Consider the following 15,198-nt stretch of genomic DNA (forward strand, 5'->3'; position numbering starts at 1 on the left):
GGCCGCCTTCCGAGGCTGAGGGCAGCGGGTGAAGCAAAGGGGCAGGAGGAGGCAGGAGAGGGCAGCTGTGGCCTGGCGGCGGGTTAGAGCGCTTTCAAAGACCTCGCTGGCCACGATCTACAGAAGGAGTTAAAGACGGGGACCTGAGTGACAGAAGCTCTGAGGCTCACTCTCTTTTAAATCGTATCCTCTCTACTGGAAAAGCGGGGCTGGTCGCAAGCATCGGGACACTGAAGTTTCCCCCAAGGTGCACTCAGGCTTGCACCTCCATAAAAAGCCACGAGGTGGTCACGTAAGGAGAGGCCACCCCTGTGCCTGCTGTGCCTGCCAACGTGAGGACGGGCCTCTCAGGTGCCACCCCGGTGTCCCCACCCTCCAAGGGAGTCTGACGAGCAGGAGGGCACCCGTGTTTAAAGCGGGCACCACGGCACCTGCCAAGCTCACCTGGATCCACTGCTCGCGGTTGATCTCCACGCCGTTGGCCCGCAGGGAGGTGATGGCCCGGTCGATGATCTTCTCCACCATCTGCGTGTTCCCATTGGCCTCCTCCAGCTTGGCGGCCGTGATCCAGATGTGCCGGTCCGTAGGGATGTTCTCCCGGGCCTTATTTAAGACCTTGCGGGCATTTTCGTAGGTCTCTAGCCTGGCCAGGGCGAGCCAGAGCTGCACGGAGAGACCCGCCACGTCAGGTAGGCCCTCCACAGGCCACAGCCCTTGCACAAAATCCTCTGTACAAGTTTTCAAGGACCATTTAAACAGGGCCCAGGAACGTGTGCGGCGGCATTTTCTGCCTCATCTGAAAGCTGTTTGGCTATGCTTCCAACTTACTTAGTGATGTGGGCAACATGAAGAGTTGACGGGTTCTCAGCCCCGCGTTCCAAACACTGGTTAAAGGTACACAGTGTTAGGACAGAAGGTGAGCAGGGTGTGACTGTCGCCTGCGCAAACTGAAAGGACACAGGTGTCCAGCTGCCTGGAGTTCTCACACCCCAGGCCTTGATTCTGCAACAGTTTATCACCAAAAATGTGTGTGGGCTCTATTTATTTTTATGTAAATAAATTAAGATTAATTTTGTTTGGAGAATTTCACAACACCCCTTAGGATAATTAAAGACAGACTGGACATCATAAAATCATGACTAAAAGTCACATCACAAAACGCTGTGAACCAGAAAATTTAAAACTAAAGAAAGCAGCTCCAAGTAGCTCTGAGGCAGAGCCAACCTCCCGCTGGGCCGGCAGAAGGACACGCCAGTCTTTTGTGTCACCCTTCACCCTTCAGGTCCCATTGACAAACTCCGAGCTGAACCCGGAGGACCGGTCCCCGAAGAGGAGTGCTCAGCGCGGAGCGCCCCACGGGGTCGGGCCGAGCTGAGGGTCTGCTCTGCGTTTCCTTCGGGAGCATATGGTCACTGTGCTGCCTGGCAGCTGGGCCACAGGGCAGCAGCCCAGGAGTCCCTCAGTGAGCTCAAGGCCCCGCCGACACCTCCTGCAGACACTGGCCTCGGGCTCAGGCCTCCGCAGGGCAGGCGACTCACCTCCACGCTAGTGGGGCAGCATTCCACAGCTCGGCTGAGCATGATTCTAGCATCTTCGGGCTCTTCCAGCTCCACGGCCGCCTTCCACAAGCGAACTGAGTTTGGAACGTGCTCAAGGGCTGGGAAAGGTCAAACAAGAAACCAGATCACAGAAAAACGGAAGTGAAAGCAAGACACTGTGTCACAGAGGACGCTGCTGCCAGCAAGTCCAGATGGTCTCCGTCCGGGGTGACAGGCCGGGACTTCACACGGGTCCCTCGGGTCTGGACAGACACCAACGAGACCAGTGCAGACGTCCCGAATCGGCAAGCAAGGGTGGCAGAGAAGGCTGTGCGTCACCTCACACCCATTCACACTTGAAAATCAACACGAGAAAACGAGGCAGCGCAGACCAGACACCCGCTGCCCAGGAAGGGCCAGCCGAGCAGGCTACATGCGAGTGAGTGTGCGGAAGTCACGGGGACAGAAAGTGCCAATGACTCTGGGATCCGCATCTGCCCAGGACGGCAGAGCAAGGGCTCCTCCCTGGACCCCAAGGAGCACGAGAGCAAAGGCACCAGGTGCTGCACCACACTGGCAGCCTCGGGGCCTCAGTTCACACGAGTGACAGCAGGAAAGGGGGACCAACTCCCAGGAGAAGCTATGACATCCTGCAGTCCGGAAACTCCCAAACCTCTGTTTAAGCAGCAGAGCCCTTCCTTCAGATGCAACATACTGAAAAGGCCAAAACACTGGGCAGCTAAACACAGAGCCCTGCAGCAGGGGGACTAGGGAGGCTGAGGGAAAGCCTCCAGTCAGCCCCTGGCAGGAGTGACGGCGACTAAGAGCTGATGAAGGCAGGAAACCAGAACAGCCCAAAGGAGATCTCCTTTCCAGAAACCACACGGGCCAAGCTTGCGGGAAACAGCCCTAAGATGCAATGGTGCAGAATCTGCAGACCCACCAAGTCTCTCGCGTTCCTCCCTTCAGCAGAAGCAGCCCCTCCCACTTCTGGGAGACGGGCCTCCCTCCTTTATAGGCCCTGTAAAAACGGGGCACCCCTCTCCCCTTTATAGGCCCTTGAAAAAGGGGTGCCCCTTCTCTCCTGTGGCCAAACCAGATGGCAGTGGCTCCAGGTCACCGCACACCACGCCAGTCCCTCCCTGGCTGGTGAGCAGGAAGCAGCACGTGCCCGAGATGCTGAAGACCAGTGGGCCAGAGGTGGGGAGACACACCCCACAAACCCCAGGGGCCCACCCCCAGTGAGTTTCAAAGGTTGCCATGGTCCAGGGCTCATGGGGACCTCCCCTCTAGGACAAAAAACAAGCTGCCACTCCGGAACCACCTGCCATGCAAGACGATGCCCAAGCCTGAGGCCCAGGGCTCTGCAAGGACCACAGCGCCACCAGCCTGCAGAAGAGGTGCAGCCACGGGCTTGGCCCCTGGGCTTCCCTGGCCTGACCACACCTGTTACTCAGCCCAGCGCCAGCAGGGCGCCAGCTGGGGGACCCGCGCAGGAGGCCACACGCGGTGACAGCAGTGCTTCTCACTCGAGCAGGACCCCCAGGGCCAGGAGGGAGCGCCGACAGGCACGTGGCCATCCCTGGGGGAGCCTGGTCCCTGTCCCCACGGGTTTGAACTCAGCTGTCCAGAGGTCTCATCCCGAGGGACGATGTGGCCGTGGTTCTCCTGCACTGGAGGCAGAGGCTGAGCCAGCTCTCTGGCCTCCACGTGTTGCCAGACCAGCCCCGGCTGGCGAGGTGAGCCCTGACCCCCACGGTGAGACCGGTCTGCCACCATGTGCGGGAGGGGAGACCTCAACCACAGCCCAGAGCGTCCTGAGGCCTGGCTGAGCAGCCCCACTTCCCGGAGTGACAGTCACCAGGAAGCACAGCAGCCCAAGAAAGCCAATACCACCGAGAAAACAGCCCCTCAGCAGTGATGTCAGAAAAGGAGGTCTGCGGGGGCCCACCCCGCCGCCCCCTCCCCCTGGTCACACTCCACGCCAGTGGCCATGGGGTCATTAACTTCATCCCGCGATGGGCATGAGGCCCAGGACAGTCCCCACTTTTCGGGAGAGACTGGGAACTCCTCTGTTGGCATTTCATCAATAGCCCACAGGACCGGAGCTGAAGCCAACCACTGCTGGCGAGTCCAGATCTCACCAAGGTGCTCCCCAGAGACCATCCACCACGCCAGGTCAAGGCTATCTCCAAGTGCTGTGGCCAGCCGGGGTGGAAAGGCCGGCCCGGTCAGGAACGGAGCAGTCTGAACTAGACAGCCTGCGATCAGAGGCCAATGCACTCTCTGGCCCTTGGCCCCAAGGTGGGACACACGGTGCCATCCTGGACTCACCTTACGGACCAGAGCACACTGTCTGGAGACAGAGCCACTCCACTGCTCCAGGCCCGCATGATCAGCAGAGGAACATGGTGCCTGACACCTTCATCGCGAGCGAAGCCCACAGGAAGCAGCCGCAGCCTGGCCCCCGGAGCGCAGCGCTCACAGGCCCACAGGGGCCCTTACAGACGACAGCACGCAGATTGAGGCCAAGCACCCACCCCACGTCACTCAGCCTCCTAAGGCCCCAGGTCTCAGAGTAGCATGTGAAGCTCAGGTTCTCCCAACAAAGGACCACGATGTCAGCTGCACCAGCTGGGACCCAGAGCTCAAGCAGAAACTGAGAGCTGGCACGAGTCCTCCCCAGTCACTGATGGAAGTAACTGTCACTGGTTTCCAAATATCAGATCCTTCCGGCAGTAGCTGTCAGGTTCACCAAGAGCTAAAGGAGGCATCGCCAGCTGTGCCCCAGGCACCTAGAGAAAGAGCACTGTTTTTGGAAACCCCCTAAGGACGGGGAAGGCCAGGAACAGGGCCAGGGAGCAGGGCGGAGGCGAGCGAGGGACTCCACGCTCTCCCCACCTTCGCACGGCCAGAAGGAAGCACGGCCAGAAGGAAGCACGGCCAGAAGGAAAGCACGGCCAGAAGGAAAGCACGGCCAGAAGGAAGCACGGCCAGAAGGAAGCACGGCCAGAAGGAAAGCACGGCCAGAAGGAAAGCACGGCCAGAAGGAAGCACGGCCAGAAGGAAGCACGGCCAGAAGGAAGCACGGCCAGAAGGAAAGCAGGGCCAGAAGGAAAGCACAGCCAGAAGGAAAGCACGGCCAGAAGGAAAGCACGGCCAGAAGGGAAGCACGGCCAGAAGGAAAGCAGAGCCGGGAAGCCCGCTCCCCTTGAGGCCCAGGATGGCCTGGAGACCAATCACTCGACACTCCCCTGGAGGCCCCCTTCCAGGCCCAGTCCCCTCTCCAAATCTGAAGCCAACTGGAAATGAACCCAGGTAATCTGGGGGTGAACAGGGAGTGGCCACAAAGCCATTCTGACCATTCATCACACTGTGGCAGGGGAAATTCAGTAGCGCTTTCCTAAATAAATCGTGCTAATTACCCAGAGTTTAATGTGTTTGTCATTAGAGAACTATTTTCCTGGCTGAAAGGAGATGAGCTGATCTCTATAAACCAGGACAGGGGCTAACTTTCCGCCCCGGCCTCATTTTAAGTGTGGCAGGGCTGCCATCAAGAAACCAGACCCAAGAGAGGAAAACACACTGGAACACACATTCACACGCGGTCAGGGTCACACACAAGGTGGCCACCACCTGGCCCCTATCAAGCACAGAGACTAGAGCACCACAGGCCGCAGCCAACAGCCCCTGCATATCTGACATCACACGCCCCTGACGGTTCACGCAAACACACACCTTAGAAACAAGAGCTGGAAACCGCCCACTGCAAGCTGCCCTCAATTCCCCAAAACACACCTAATTTTACCCACGCTACAAATTCAAGGGGAACAAGCGGTCTGCACAGGCTTACTCCAGGTCAGCCCTCCGACCAGCTGGTGCTGAATCTGGAACAAAAGTCAAAAGCAGCATCTCCTCTACAGCTCCAGTGAAGGGAGCAACGCTGTTCTTTTCTCACTTCTGCAACAATGAAAAGCAAACTACCCACAAAAGCTCCATCTTGGCAGTGAGTCCTAGGTGGACTCAGTTTCCTTGGCGTGCAAACCATTCAGCGTGCCACGAGCCAACGGTGTACACGCCAACACGCTGCCCTGCAGGAGTTTCCCAAGACGGGACAGAGTTAATTCACGTGCCATTCTGGTGCGACCGCCGAGGCAGTTAAGACTCAGACCCGGGTGGCACCTTGTACCTGCTGCAGGCGGAGGCGGGAAGGCTAGCGCCGCAAGGCCAGCTTCTAGTGGCTCCCTCGCCCTGCACACAGCACCTGCACGCGGCACTCCACAGCGCCACAGAGCACCTGCCCTCACCAAGGCCACACAGCAGGAAAAGGCAGGCGTGAGCTCTAAGCCCGAGCACCTCAGCCAGAAGCTTCCCTGACAGAGGCTCCAAGGGCAGAAGCAACCCAGGCCGGACGAAGGCCTGGAGAGCGTCCCCCACTCTCTAAGCCCTCCCAGCAGAGCCCGAGCGAAGCAGCGGCGAGGCTGCCCCCCACCTTCAGGTACACAGCCAGGGGGCACGGCTCCTGCCGGGTCCCTAAGGGAGGCTCACCTTTTCGAAGAACCCGCTTCTTGGCGCGGATGTCTGTCTCCAGCTCTGCTGCTCTGATGTAAATCCTAACGGACTGTGGGAGGTGACGGACAGCTTGGGCCACCACGGCCTTGGCTGTGTCCCCAGGCTGCAACCTGGCTGCTTCCAGCCACACATCTTCACTCTGGGGGGCAAAGGGACAGGACAGGCAGCGTACGCACAGGCTGGTGGGGCAGCAGGCGCCCCCGAAGGGCGCACACGAGCCTCGGAGACAGGGGGGCCAGGGTCCTCCCACCCAAGGGGGCCGAGGTTTACGGTGAGCTGGGCACCCAGCACGCCTGCGCCAGAGACCCCCTGAAAGCCCCACACGTGGGAGCGTAGCTACAGCACGTCTGTGCCTGTGTGGGAGACACGCCACCACACTGTGAGGAGAGCACAGCCTGCCCTCAGGGTAGGAAGTCAACCCACGACGAGGTGGAGACACACAGGCAGGCAGCCTTGCGTCTGCCTGGGAGGTTCGGATTGATGTTAACGTCCTGGGGGAAGAATTCACAGGGCACCTCTGGCTGTCAGGGTGCCCCAGCCTTCACAGTGAGCGTACAGTCCCTCAGAGGGTCTCAGGACTTTCTGGAGCTGATCTACTCCCACCCCCTAAGAGTCAGGCCCACCTCCAGGTTTCTGACATCGGGGAGGGGGAAGGGCTGGCTAATCTTGCTCTCTCCAGTTAAGGTTATCTCCCTGTTGAAGCAGCGGCAGTCGGGCTTTCACTCCAAGTAAAAATAAGCAGGAAAAACCCTTTCCCGCTTTCTTCCCCTCCTCGCCTGTCCCACCGCCTGCAGCTTCAACACCAAAAGGCAGGCAATTCCCTCCAAGTCCAGCTCACGCCCACGGCGTCCTGCGCGGCCCAGACGCCGAAGCCCCTCAGGGGCCTGGTGCGGCTTGGGGAGGGCGCCCACCTTGGGGCACATCTCTGTCCCCTTCATGATGAGGTTCCGGGCCACCTGCAGCTTCCCAGTGACTTCCTCCAGGCGGGCCGACGCGATCCAGGCTGGCGGGTGGTGAGGGTTTGTCTCCCGAACAGACTTGAGGAGCAGCCTCGCTTTCTTGATGTCGCTGTACAGGCGAGAAAGCACAGGGTCAGGCCGCCACCTGCCGAGGGCGTGCCCGGCCCGGAGGAGGGTGCCACTGCAGACACGACGTCCAAACTGTCACATCGGATGCCCCTGCTGACAGAACCAAGTCAGAACTCAGTCGGCACGCTTCCAAGTCTGTGGCACCTCCACACACACAGGCGTCGAGCCCAAGGTCAAGGTCAGAAACATGGGACGCAATCGGCAAGCTGCTCGCTAGCTCGGCACACACACAGATGTGGAATGTTATCTGTAACAAATTTAATGTCCACGATGAACGGGTACGGATATGCTTTAAACGAGAAATCAAACAATTCCACTCTACCTTTCTTAGAATATCCACATCCTGTTTTGGCTGCATATTTTTCAAATAAAATCCAACACGTTCCCGGCAACCTGAGCCCACCCAGCTGCCGGCCCTGCAGGGTACTCACTTGATGTCCCCTCCATGAGTCGGGATCATGGAATTCAAATCTGTCAGATAGCCTTTGGGGTCAACCACAGTCTGCCCACTCACCGAGTCAGATACCTGCAAGACAGGCCAAGCCCAGCTAGTCGGACAGAGCCAGGAATGCCTGGAACGAGGTCCTCGGAGGGTCCCTGAAGCCCCTTCCCATAATCCCGACTACCAGTGGACATGGGAACTTTTAAGTAAGAAAACAACCTTAACTCAAACAATAGTTTGTAACGATAATAAGCAAATTTCACCCATACAGAACAAAGATTTTATAAAAAAAAGAAAACATAAAAGTCCCAGGGGGAAAAGCCTAACTGAACATAAGGTCCATCTAAGAATGAGTGAAACCCAGAAATCACAAAGATTGATGATTTCAACTAACGTTCTTTACATTTTCACGGAGCAGTTCGTTGTAGCATTCTCTCAAGTTGTGTCTTAAAGTTACCATGACAACAACAAAAACAAAACCACCTGAGTAAAAAATGGGCAAAAATGCAGCAGGACAAGAAAGGGATGAGAGGAAAAGCGATGGGAAGGAAGAAATAAAACTCCCTTTGTTTGCAGGTAACTTGATTGATTATCTATGTGGAAAATTTGAAAAAAATCAACAAAAAACTCCCAGAACTAATAAGTAATTACAGCAGGGCTGCAGGATACAAGGTTAATATCAATCACTATCCTACGTACCAGCAATAAATATGTCGAAACTGAAATTAAAAACACAACATTTACAAGAGCACCCAAAATTGTGAAACACAATGGACCCTTGAACAACACGGGTTTGAACTGCGTGGGTCCATTTATACTTGGATTTTTCCACTCAACACATACCACGCCGCTACACGATCTGCAGCTGGCTGAACCGATGGCCATGAACGGCCCTCGACTGCACACAGGGTCAGTGCCCCTAACACCCCGCACTGTTCAAGGGTCAACCATACCTAGACATTACTCTAACAAATACGTACAAGATCTGTAAGAGGAAAACTACAAAGCCTTAACAAATGAAATCAAAGAAAAACTAAATCACTGGAGAGAGATTCCATGTTCATGCACAGGAAAACTCAGTATTGTCAAGATGTCAGTTCTTCCCAACTTGATCTGTAGATTCAACACATTCCCAATCAAAATCCCCGTAAGTTAGTTTGTAGATATTGACAAGCAGATTCTAAAGTTCACATGGAGAGGAGGCAAAGGACCCAGAACAGCCAACACAACATTGAAGCAGAAGAAGAAAGTCGGAGAACACGACCCAACTTAAAGACTTACTATAAAGGTATAGTAATGAAAACAGTACAGTGTGGTACTGGCAAAAAAAACTCCTAGACAATAACACAGGAAAAAATCTACATGACCTGAGGTTTGGCAATGACTTTTTAGATACTACATCAAAGGCACAATCCATGAAGGTAAGAATTGATAAGCTGGACTTCATTAAAATTAAAAATTTCTGTCTGTGAAAGACACTGTCAGGGCTTCCCTGGTGGCGCAGTGGTTGGGAGTCTGCCTGCCAATGCAGGGGACGCGGGTTCGAGCCCTGGTCTGGGAGGATCCCACATGCCGCGGAGCAACTGGGCCCGTGAGCCACAACTACTGAGCCTGCGCGTCTGGAGCCTGTGCTCCGCAACAAGAGAGGCCGCGACAGTGAGAGGCCAGCGCACCGCGATGAAGAGTGGCCCCCGCTTGCCGCAACTGGGGGGAGTCCTCGCACAGAAATGAGGACCCAACACAGCCATAAATAAATAAAATAAAAAAAAAAAAAAAAAGTGTCTTCTCTTGGGGAGACCATTTGTATTAAAAAAAAAAAAAAAAAAAAAAAAAAAAAAGACACTGTCAGGAGAAGGAAAAGACAAGCTATAGCCAGGAGGAAACATTTGGAAAAGACATATCAGATAAAGAACTGTTATCCAAAATACACAGAGAACTCTTAAAACTCAAGAAAACAAACAACCCGGGGAATTCCCTGGCGGTCTCACTGCCAAGGGCCGGGTTCAATCCCTGGTCGGGGAACTAAGATCCCGCGAGCCGTGCAGCACGGCCCCTCCACCCAAAAAAAAAAAGGGCAAATGACTTGAACAGACATCTCTCCAAGGAAGAGATACAAACTACCAATAAGCACATGAAAAGATGTTCAACGTCACCAATCAGGGAAATGCCAATGAAAAACCACCATGAGCTACTACTTCACACCCATGAGGATGGCTACTATCAAAATGCCAAGAATAACCAATATTGTCAAGGATGCAGAGAAACTGGAACCCTTGTGCAGTGCTGCGCTGCTGGAAATCTAAAATGGTGCAGCTGCTGTGGAAAACAGTATGGTGGTTCTTCAAAAAAGTAAACCTAGAATTACCATGTGATCCAGAAATGCCACTTCTGAGTTTATATCCAAAAGAACTGAAAACAGGGACCTGAACAGATATTTGTACACCAAGGCTCACAGCAGCATTAGTCACAATTGCCAAAAGGCAGAAGCAACCCAAGTGTCACGACAGATAACAAGATAAACAAAATGCAGTTTATACATACATACAATGGAGCATCATTCAGCTTCAAAAAGGAAGAAAATCCTGACACCTGCTACAACATGCGTGAGCCTTGAGGACATAAACGAAAGTATGTGAAATAAACCAGCCACAAAAGGACCAATACTGTATGAAAATCTATTCATATGAGGTCCCTAGAGCAGTCAACTCACAGAGACAGAAAGTAGGATGGTGGGGCCAGAGGCTAAGGTCGGGGATGAGGAGTAGGTGTTCAATGGGGACAGAGTCTCAGTTTGGGAAGATGAGAAAGTGCTGGAGATGATGGTGGTGACGGGGCACAATATGGATGTACTCAATGCCCCCCGAGCTATACACTTAAAAATGGCTAAAACTTTAAATTTTATCTTATACATATCTTAGCACAAAAAATTACAATTTTTTCTCTACATTTTACACACAAGTGTGAAAGATAAACAACAAACTAGATCCACGCAACATAAATGAAGCTCAACTTCACCACTCACAAGGATGCAAATTAAGTGGAGGCTTGTTGGAGGGAATGGGCCTCCCAGATTGGCAAAGACAAAGACAAAGGCCCCCTGACCAGAGCTGCCAACGGGGTGGGGGTGGGGGGCGATCGATCGCACAGCCAGCTCCCCCATGTTGCCGAGTGTGAAATGTCGTGCCTTTGAGAGACAATCTGGCACCTAAGTGAAAATACGCCAATCCAACAATTCCACTTTAAAGATACTGTAAAAATATTTACTTAAATCTGCAAAGATAGAAGCACGAGGAGTTCATCAAAACATGGTTTGTGGGACTTCCCTGGTGGCGCAGTGGTTAAGAATCCACCTGCCAATGCAGGGAACACGGGCTCAATCCCTGATCTGGGAAGATTCCCACATGCCGCGGAGCAACTAAGCCCGTGCGCCACAACTACTGAGCCCGTGTGCCCTAGAGCCCGCGAGCCACAACTACTGAGCCCGCGAGCCACAACTACTGAGGCTGCGTGCCACAACTACTGAAGCCTGAGCGCCTAGAGCCCGTGCTCCGCAACGAGAGAAGCCACCACAATGAGAAGCCCGCACACCGCAACGAAGAGTAGCCCCCGCTCACCGCAACTAGAGAAAAGCCTGCACACAGCAACAAAGACCCAACACAGCCAAAAACAAATAAATAAATTTATTAAAAAATAAAAAAAAAACATGGTTTGTAACCACGAACAAGCAGAAACCACCCAAGAGGTCCATCAATCAAAGACTAAATCATGATATTCACAATGAACTACTCTCCAATTTATAAATACATATCTAGCAACATGAAAACGTGCAATTTTTTGGATCTGTAAGCTACTATTTTTTTTTTACTGTAAAATATCTGCTCACCATAAAAAACTCAAGTATAGGCTTCCCTGGTGGCGCAGTGGTTGAGAATCTGCCTGCCAATGCAGGGGACACGGGTTCGAGCCCTGGTCTGGGAAGATCCCACATGCTGCGGAGCAACTAGGCCCAAGAGTCACAATTACTGAGCCTGCGCGTCTGGAGCCTGTGCTCCGCAACAAGAGAGGCCGCGATAGTGAGAGGCCCGCGCACCGCGATGAAGAGCGGCCCCCGCTCGCCACAACTAGAGAAAGCCCTCGCACAGAGACGAAGACCCAACACAGCCATAAATAAATAAAAATAAAATAAATTAAAAAAAAAACAAAAAACCTCAAGTATAGCAAAAGCTCAATTAAAATTTAAGTTTTCCACTGCAGCAACAGGAATGGTTGAGTACTTCACTCTGCTGTTTTTCTAAGTACGTGTGAAATTTTTCCATAAAAATGTCTAACACAAAGCATTCCGCAGTGGTGTGGGTGCGCCGCCCTGGTCACGTCCTGGCCTGTGCAGACCCACACTCTCTTCAACACACACGACTACTCTGGGTCTGGTTCTCATGTGCAGGATGACTCCTTCCCGATTTGCTGGTTCTCTTGACTTTACAGTGCTTTCTATTGTGCAAAAGTTTTTAATTTGTATGTAGTCAATTTGAAAGTATTTTCCTTCACGGTTTCTGACGTGTGTGTCATATGAGAAAGGGTCTTCACTCTGCCTGGGTTTTCTAGAGCACAGAACCAAGTGCACGCCCCGTAAGGACACAAGGATTCACTAGGGTGCAGGAGGAACACACGTATGTTTAACTTTTATATAAAGAGGGAAGGGCATTAAGCGACATCAACAGTAAGCACGTGGCTTGTCACGAGTGCCTGTCTGGGCTGCTCCTCAGGCAGCCCTCTGTCACCTGCCACAGACCCCAAGCCCCAAGGGAGCAGGAGAACCGCATCAGGTGGCCCTTTGCTGCCGGCACCGAATGCAGCACACCTGTGCCCGCCCTCCGGGTCGACACACGCGCCAGCCTGAGTGCAGAATCCCGTCACACTGTGTAATGGGACAAGGAATTGGACATGTCACAGGTCTGTTTAACATGTGACGAAGCACTTCAAAGGGTGAACTTTTCACAAATATAAATTAGTTTTATAAGCAAAACCAAAAATTCTTTAATATAATCTGTAGGAAAATAACGCATGACACAACCTCTCACCTGGCTCAGCCTCATGTCCATCAAAGTGTTCCTGGCTTGGCCGATCTTCCTCATGTCCAGCTCACCTGTGCCGGGTGTCATCAATCCAGGTGTCATCCCACCTGGGTATGGAGTGTTCAGTCCGCCTGGATAGGGTGTGTTCAGACCTCCAAATTGCTGGGGGAAGCAAGGACAAAACGCTGGCTTGCATCTGCATGCATTTCATTCTCACCTCTGGAAACTCTTTCCACTGGAGCCCGACATCTGGACCATCGGACAGACTCAGCCGCAGCACAGCAGGAGCACAGCAGGAGCACATACTCCGGCTCCTCCAGCACCGCCCCCACCCCCCCGCACTGATCTGTCCGACCAGACACAAGGAGCCCCGTGTGCCTTCTCTGTGGGTGCTCACAGTCTGCCGGGGATCTACTGATGTGTGGTTCTCTCCAGTCTGTAGATGCTTGGCAAAGAAACTGTCGGGAACAGGGGTCAGCTTCTCATAGCGGGGGTTCCGCTGGCGCTTGTTTCTGGCGTCGCCGACCTCAGGGATGCTCAGCCACTCTTCTTCTGTGACTTCTGCCAACTTCCTCTGGAAAACACCCGGCCCCCAAACATTAATTCTCTGGCAGAATTGCACATGCACAAGAAAAATTATGTTCTCCCTGACCCCTATTGCCCAAATCATGACGCCTTAAGGACTCTGATGCAGACATGATTTATCTACTTCGCTTAGAAAAATCAACCTGTTGGATCTGCTCTACTTCACTCAGATGTAAATTGTTCTGTCAAAGCCCAGGGAACACAGTTCAGAAAACGTGATGTCTAAATGGACATGGTTACAAAGTTACAAAGAAAATCAGCCCCTCTGTCCCCCCTTTTCTGGGGAGGAGAGCTTTTCTGCACACACATGTAGGATTCAGCACAGCCAAGCAGGGCCCTTCTTCTCCCCCCGGAATGAAAGAAAGAGCAGAGCGAGCACAGCTGTAATCCAGAGCGTCTGTCCTCCGCTGGGAAGCCCACGAGGGACAGCCGGCCACCCATCTGCTCACTTTGAGATCTGAGAACTGCTGCTGGATTTTGGGGCGCTCCATACGGTATTTCTCAATTTCTTCTTTCTCTCTTTGCTCCCTAGAAGTAAAATATGTGCACGTATTAGAAATCCTGGATGTCCATTCTGAAACAAAGTCACTTTATTATCCTTCCTACTTAAATCACCAAAAAGAGTAATTCCAGGGCTTCCCTGGTGGCGCAGTGGTTGAGAATCTGCCTGCCAAAGCAGGGGACACGGGTTCGAGCCCTGGTCTGGGAAGATCCCACATGCCGGAGCGACTAGGCCCGTGAGCCACAACTGCTGAGCCTGCGCGTCTGGAGCCTGTGCTCTGCAACAAGAGAGGCTGCGACAGTGAAAGGCCCGCGCACCGCGATGAAGAGTGGCCCCCGCTCACCGTAACTAGAGAAAGCCCTCGCATAGAAACGAAGACCTAACACAGCAATAAATAAATAAATAAATAAGTCAGGAGCTCTTTTAAAAAAAAAAAAAAAAAAAGTAATTCCACACACTAAGCAGTTAAATCAAATCTATTTTAAGGCAACAATGGATACATTCACAAATAACTCAACTCGCTACCAGATGAAAACATGCAGAACTCACTAAAATAAAAAGCAAGTTGTCTTACTCCATTAAATACTTGCCTTTGAACACAAGTATATTTACTGCTTTAAAATTCTATAAAATCCCAAAGGTAGGGCCATCCTCTGAATAACTCAGCTCAGAAGAAAAGCTGAACCGTTGTCCTAGTTGCCCATCCAAATGGGTTCCTGGTGACTTAGGACCAGGTCATATGTGAACACAAAGAGCCGTGGGCAATGGTGACAAAGTGTCGACCAAGTTAGGCAAACCGGAGTAGACACGAGCCCAGCAGCTAGGGCTTCCCAACGCTGAGATTTATATTTCCCTCCATAAGGTTAGACAGGAACTTGAATGCGTTGTGAATAATGACATGCTTGGAAAAGACAAACACCTCTCGACCGGCTGGAGACAGCCTGGCATCACAGCTCCTGATGGGAAGCAACTCGCACAGATACCGTCAGGTTTTCTGGCCAAAGATGTTCCACCTGATCTGAATCAAGCCTCAGGCTCCAACTTCCAATCCACAGGAAACGCTGAGAGCGTAACAAGTAAAAGGGTGCCATGAGGAGGTGGGCAGTCACTCCGTAAAGGGGGGGTGGTGGCTAGGAGACATGCCCGAGGAGTGGTGCTGATTGCGGCATGGCTCGTCAAAGGCAGTCCTACGACGTTCTGGGGACAAGCAGGGAACAGTGGATGTGGACCGGCTGCCGGGTAACAAGGATGGACTGCTCAGCGCCAGGGCGAACGGACCCCAGCGGGACCCAGCAAAGCCCACCTGCAGAAGCAGAAGCAGCGAACGTGCAAACCGAATAGCGCAGACTCCGTGCGGGCACACGCCTGTCTGCTGCGCGGTTCTTTCTGCTTTTTTGTA

General features: G+C 53.1%; 1 protein-coding gene across 1 annotated transcript in view; it reads right to left on the reverse strand.

Moving 5' to 3' along the window:
• Positions 1-15,198, reverse strand: part of PRPF6 (pre-mRNA processing factor 6) — a 36,857-nt gene that overhangs the window by 15,879 nt on the left and 5,780 nt on the right. Inside the window, exons 4-11 of the mRNA XM_036825992.1 lie at positions 13,747-13,825; positions 13,110-13,286; positions 12,719-12,874; positions 7,630-7,724; positions 7,022-7,178; positions 6,087-6,249; positions 1,539-1,657; positions 445-663 (exon numbers count right to left, since the gene is read on the reverse strand). Of these exons, the coding sequence (XP_036681887.1) occupies positions 445-663; positions 1,539-1,657; positions 6,087-6,249; positions 7,022-7,178; positions 7,630-7,724; positions 12,719-12,874; positions 13,110-13,286; positions 13,747-13,825 (1,165 nt within the window). The remainder of the gene's footprint in view (positions 1-444; positions 664-1,538; positions 1,658-6,086; positions 6,250-7,021; positions 7,179-7,629; positions 7,725-12,718; positions 12,875-13,109; positions 13,287-13,746; positions 13,826-15,198) is intronic.

The sequence above is a fragment of the Balaenoptera musculus genome, chromosome 15, assembly GCF_009873245.2.
Source record: "Balaenoptera musculus isolate JJ_BM4_2016_0621 chromosome 15, mBalMus1.pri.v3, whole genome shotgun sequence".
NCBI classification, from domain to species: Eukaryota; Metazoa; Chordata; class Mammalia; order Artiodactyla; family Balaenopteridae; genus Balaenoptera; species Balaenoptera musculus.